The sequence below is a fragment of the Merops nubicus genome, unplaced genomic scaffold, assembly GCF_000691845.1.
Source record: "Merops nubicus isolate BGI_N331 unplaced genomic scaffold, ASM69184v1 scaffold4429, whole genome shotgun sequence".
Classification (NCBI taxonomy): Eukaryota; Metazoa; Chordata; class Aves; order Coraciiformes; family Meropidae; genus Merops; species Merops nubicus.
Genome location: NW_008630285.1, coordinates 42157 through 47567, shown reverse-complemented (window position 1 = coordinate 47567; position 5411 = coordinate 42157). Strand labels below are relative to the sequence as shown.

Below are 5411 nucleotides of genomic sequence, written 5' to 3'. Positions count from 1 at the left end.
ACCCCAAAAGATAATCCAGTCCCACCCCCCTGCCAGAGCAGGACCATCTAGTCTAGGGCAGGTCACTCAGGAATGCATCCAGATGGGTCTTTAAAGTGTCCAAGGAAGACTGTTTAAATTAGAGCAACTTGTGCCTGGCTGCTCATGTGCAGCATTGCCTCCAAGAACCAATGCAGGCCATAAGCAGTAATACCTTATCATTCCTCCTTCATCTGTGGCAGACAGATTTTTTTCCAACAGTACTTCAAAGGACTCTCCAATGACAGCCTTTGGCCGGAAGAATCCGTGCCAACCTTCTTGCTTTAGCCTATTTGTTTGTACTCTGGATAGTCAAACCCAGAAGGTAAATTCAATGCACATACACATTGATCCAAGGCTGCTTGCTATTGTGGTAAGAAATGGTCACATTTGTTGTTAAACTGATATAAAGTGGCTTAACCTGACTTAAAGTGCAGTGAACCTCCTGTAACCTTAAGGTGCACTAATGCTTGTCTTCCAGGTTCTTGACTCAAGCAATGCATCTGTACAAAACAACAGCAGTTGTGCCCATTAATTTTGTATTCTTCACCACCAGTGCCATCATTTCAGGTTTGTTTATGGCCTTCTGCCTCTACAGAACTATTTCCTAAACATCAGGTTTTCCAAAATCACTGCCTGTGAACGGGAACACAAACCAGTCACGTTTATCTTCACAAAAAGGAGTTCTTTCTTTAAATACAAAAAAGAAGGTGTTTAAGTTCTCAAAAATGAGTGACTTCACAACTTTTGAAGCAAAATAAAAATAATAAAATTCTAGTATTTCCAGAATTTGTGTACTCTTTACTGTGCCTTCCTGGCTTACTAGAAGTGCCTCCATTTATCCTAGCCTCATCTTGACATGCACTAAATGCAGTTACCATGTGCACACCAGCCTTTCTGTATCTGAACTGGTAATTTTAACAGCCTGGCAAACTATTCAAATGACAACCAGCTGTGTGTCATAGTAGTTAGTGTATATTCTGTTTCAGAAGGTGGAATTCTAGGTTAAGTGAAGGAAATAAAATGACTCCAAAGACTTTTAAAGCATTTAACATTTTATTCTGGGTGAGAACTTTGAACTCAGCGTTATTAAAGAGGGACTGCAAATCTTGGAAGTGGTGTGCAGTGTAAGAACATGAGCAGGGAGGACGACTAAGAAGCTGTATCAGCAATGAGCCAAAATGATCATGTTGTTAGAACATTTATGACTCATTTTAACACACACTGGGGGCTTTCCTGTCATTGCTATGCAGGAGTTTCTCATGCAGAGCTGCGATTAATGAGAAAGGGAGTCAGCTTCACACACAGATTGCCTCAGCACCTGTGTTAGAAGAGACCTACACTTTGTGACTGAGAGGAGACTTGTGCCAAAAAGGGGTTGCATTCTTGTGACCATATGGGGAATTTGGCCTTGTGCCTCCTTAAAAGATCAAGTACCTATTCAGGAATGGCTTAATAGCTTTGAGACTGGATACACATGCATTTGCACCAGGTTAGTTAAACCATTGTAGGGCTTGGAAGAACAACCTCTGCTGAATCTTGCTAGGGTGCTTGTAGAATGTACCTCTCATCTCATGATTCCCCATCCCCAGTTACAGCCTTTGAAGATACAGTCACGCTTCAGCTGTGCTGGTTCACACTCTGGAATTTCTAAGCACGACTGTGCTCATCAGTGGTTTAAAGCTAATATACTTGGCTGTGAACTGGGGCAGCTGAGATCCAGATGCACATCTGCTTCTGTCACCTCCACTGCAGGGGTGCTAATTCCTGGAATAGGAGTGACCAGAAAAAGCTGGTGATCCCTTCAGCCAAAAAGATCTGGCAAACTTGCCTACTGGAGCCCTATTGGATGTTTACTTGGTGTAAACATCAGGGACAAAACTAGTTATAGAAAAGCTGTTCCAAATTGGAGTTAAGATGTCCACATGGTCTGTTGGAGTGACTTATCTAAATCCATGAAGAACCTGTTAGATATATTGGTATGACTCTGCTTGTGAATAAGACCTTGAATTTGACCTGCATAAAAGCTCTTGCTGAGAATGACAAAAATACCTGCATATGTCCAATTACCAACATGGCACATGTTCCAACTTGGTAGACTAAATCTTCTTCAGTTCCATGCAGTATTGTGAGAAACCCTCGATAAGGGATGTGGGCACATGAAGTGAACCCTTTCATAATGTGTATTAACTTTTGGAGGATTTTTTTTCTCCATTTGAGCACAGCACTGCTCCTGACCCTCCCAACTGTAATTCATATCACTTGGAAGCTAGTCAAGATCTGCAATTCTTGTTTCTGTCACATTCCAGGGATCATATTTTATCAGGAATTCCACAGTGCAGCTTTGCTGAGCGTATTCATGTTTCTGTTCGGGTAAGTGCATCAGCCTAAAATCTGCACTAAAGTTTGCACTGCAACACTATTGCCTTGCAGGATCCTTTCTTTTCTCAGTAAGAAGAAACCCGTCTTGTTTATAAAGTATTATGGAATAGCCATTATAGTAGGATAAAAAAACATTAAAGGAAAGATTGATGTCTGTGTCTTGGGAGTTTGGAGGCCTGGTTTTGAATCCAAATATGTAAAAATATGAGACACTTATGAACTACTAATCTCATGATGGAATGAAAAAACAGCAGCATGTGTTCCTCCAGCAGGAAGGAGAAATCACTGTTCATCACCAAAGGTTGTATTATAGGTGGTGCTTTCACAACCGTGGGAAATCTCCCATGTTACCTTCCCCTTGCCTGTCCAGCTGGTCTTTGGTGCCCCTAGGTATGGCCAACTAGATGAGCTGCTTGCCTATGAGGCAGTACTATTATGTCTCTCCCCACCCTTCCTCTGTCAGGGAAGACACAGCATGCCTGCAGTAATGTTCAGAGCATGCTAAGAAGCTGTCAATAATAAAGATTTGAAGACGGGCCTAGGTGTTGCAAGAGCAGAAACCTTCTGCTCGCTTTCAGCATTATAACATCTTTGGGGACAGGTGACAGTTACTTGATAATGGGCGTGAGGCAGTTAAAAGCATCTCCTAGAATTGCTGGAGGTATCTTGCCACAGTGCTGTCAAATAAATAGGGCTGATAGCTACAGATGTCTTCGTCCTCTGCAGTTGGACTGAAGTAGGTGCACACAACTGCTGTCTTGTCTGACTGCAGGAAAAGTGACAAAAAATGGAGATGAGCAAATTCAACCGTGTATTTGGCAGGAAGGAGTTAGTGGTTGTGTGTCCAACCCAGAGCGGATAGAAGGTTTATCCAAGCATAGCAGTTTTTCATTGCTCCTGGCTTACAGCTTGCCCCTGAGACACACAATCAAATGAGAAAAACAACAGAGATGTTGATTGTCTGCAGATAGACTGTTAATGAAATTGGAAATGCTAGAATGCTAGCTTAGATGCTCTGTGAAGATTTGCTCAGAGATTTAAATGTTGTGGTCTCACACTCACAGGCATTTGATTAGGTGTATGTTGCTGAAAGTGTAACTTTGGAACTGATAATAAAACTTCAGGAGGCAAAATCTAGACTGAAGGAGAGCCCAAGATGAATTTATACAGCTGCCAGGAAGAAAAGTTTCTTTATAAACTGAGCAGCTTAGGTTTGGAAGTCCCTGAAAAAGAAATGTGGAAAGAAATTCTCATCTCAGATGCAGCGAACTGTTTCTAATGTCACTATGCCACTGTTATTTTGCAGGTGTCTCCTGTCTTTCCTTGGTGTATTTGTAATTGCAAGAAATAAAAAAGAGGAGCATTTACAAATTCCTTTTGTTGACTGTGGACATATTCCTGGTAAGTAGGGGTTTTTTTTCTGTCTCTGTTTAAAAATGAGATATCAGATAATGGAGTGACATAGGAGAGTTGAGTCACAAACGTGCTCTCATCATATTTAATAAATATCCTGTTCCCTTAATTTCTATTCCTGTTCCCAAAAGATTTTTCAAAGAATTTTTCAGAGTTTTTCCAAGCTATTGTTACAACCAGTCAAATGAAAACAATGATTACTGGGGCAAAGAATGTTTAAATGATGGATTGGTGGGGAATTTGCTTTATTAAAATTCTTCACAGAGTTGTTGTTTTTCCCTTCCCTCACCCTGTTTCCTTAGGACAAAAACTGACAGCCAAAATACAACCAGATTCTCACAGTTCATGCTATGGCACTTTGAATAATGAGGACAACTCGATGAAAAGTCAAAGATGAAAGAATAAAGCACTTTACATACCAATTAACAGGAGGAACACCACTGGAACAAGGATCAGCAGCACCTTTTAGTTGGACATATTCAAGTATATGTTGAACTCCTGTATGCTGATGAGTCATGGTATTATTTATTCCTGTATAATGTATCTCATGGTAATCCCAAATGTGTTCTGAAGATAAGAGAAACCTTGAGAAAAACTAAACATTCATTAAAGAGAGAGGATATTTTTAGAGTCTTAATTGCCTAGAAATGCAAATAGGCCCAGAACAGGATTACAAAAATTCTCATTTAAAACCCATCAGATCTATGTTGATGCTTAAAGACAAAGGTAGGAAATGAGGAGAATTTAATAAGTAAATTTGAAGTTTTCTGCTATATGTATAATATCTTTAAAACTCTGATCCTTCCTGTTCAGTAGACAAAACTGTGGGCATATATACGGTGCACACAAATATGTACACACAAAGTATTTTATATTACATGTAGAGGGAAAAATCCTGATTTTCCTCTGCCATCGGATCAGTTCTATTACCTTCCAAGTAAATAAACAGTTGCGTGAGGAGGGGCAAAGAAGAGAACATTTCCCATAAACCTAGACAAATACAGGCACACATTTGAAGTGCCCAGCCAAGGGAGAGCTAGGGAACCACGTTCAACATTTCACATTCTCCCAGGAGAATCCTGCAGTGAGCTGGATTGGGCTGGGCTGTACTATCTAGTGTAGTGTACTATACAGTATTGTCTGGTCTGAAGTTCAGCCTTGGTTTTTCAGGATAACAAGTTTTTAGTGAAGAAAGCACTAAGTTTTCCAGAGGGAATTTGGTGGCCACACTCCGTCCCTTGATGTGTTTTGGAAAAATGCTCCTAAAAAAGAAAACTAGGGCAACTCCTGCCTCCTTCCTAAACCACTGGTAATCCTGCAGGAGGAAAGGCTGCAAAAAACAGGATCACAAAGAGTTGTGGTAACAGCACAAGTTTTCCTCCATTAAATGGTAGTGTCTCCACACTGATTTGAGGAGCCAGCAGTGATGGGTACCATGGCAATACAGGCTCTGTGCTGAGGTCTGAGAGGTCTCAACGTTCCTCAGTCCCAACCTCCTGGCAGGAGAGCCTGTTCTGGGTACTCATCATGGGTCTGTTTACCTCTGCCTGGTAGCAATGCTCTACCTCAGCCAGCACAGTAGAGGTCAAATGTCTCCT

The 5411-nt window shown here is 41.1% G+C and overlaps 1 protein-coding gene across 1 annotated transcript in view; it reads left to right on the top strand.

The window, feature by feature from the left end:
• The window catches only part of NIPAL2 (NIPA-like domain containing 2), a 48611-nt gene extending 44401 nt beyond the window's left edge, over positions 1–4210 (top strand). Inside the window, exons 8-11 of the mRNA XM_008947243.1 lie at positions 500–588; positions 2328–2391; positions 3707–3801; positions 4116–4210. Coding sequence (XP_008945491.1) covers positions 500–588; positions 2328–2391; positions 3707–3801; positions 4116–4210 — 343 coding nt within the window. The remainder of the gene's footprint in view (positions 1–499; positions 589–2327; positions 2392–3706; positions 3802–4115) is intronic.
• The last annotated feature ends 1201 nt before the right edge of the window (positions 4211–5411 follow it).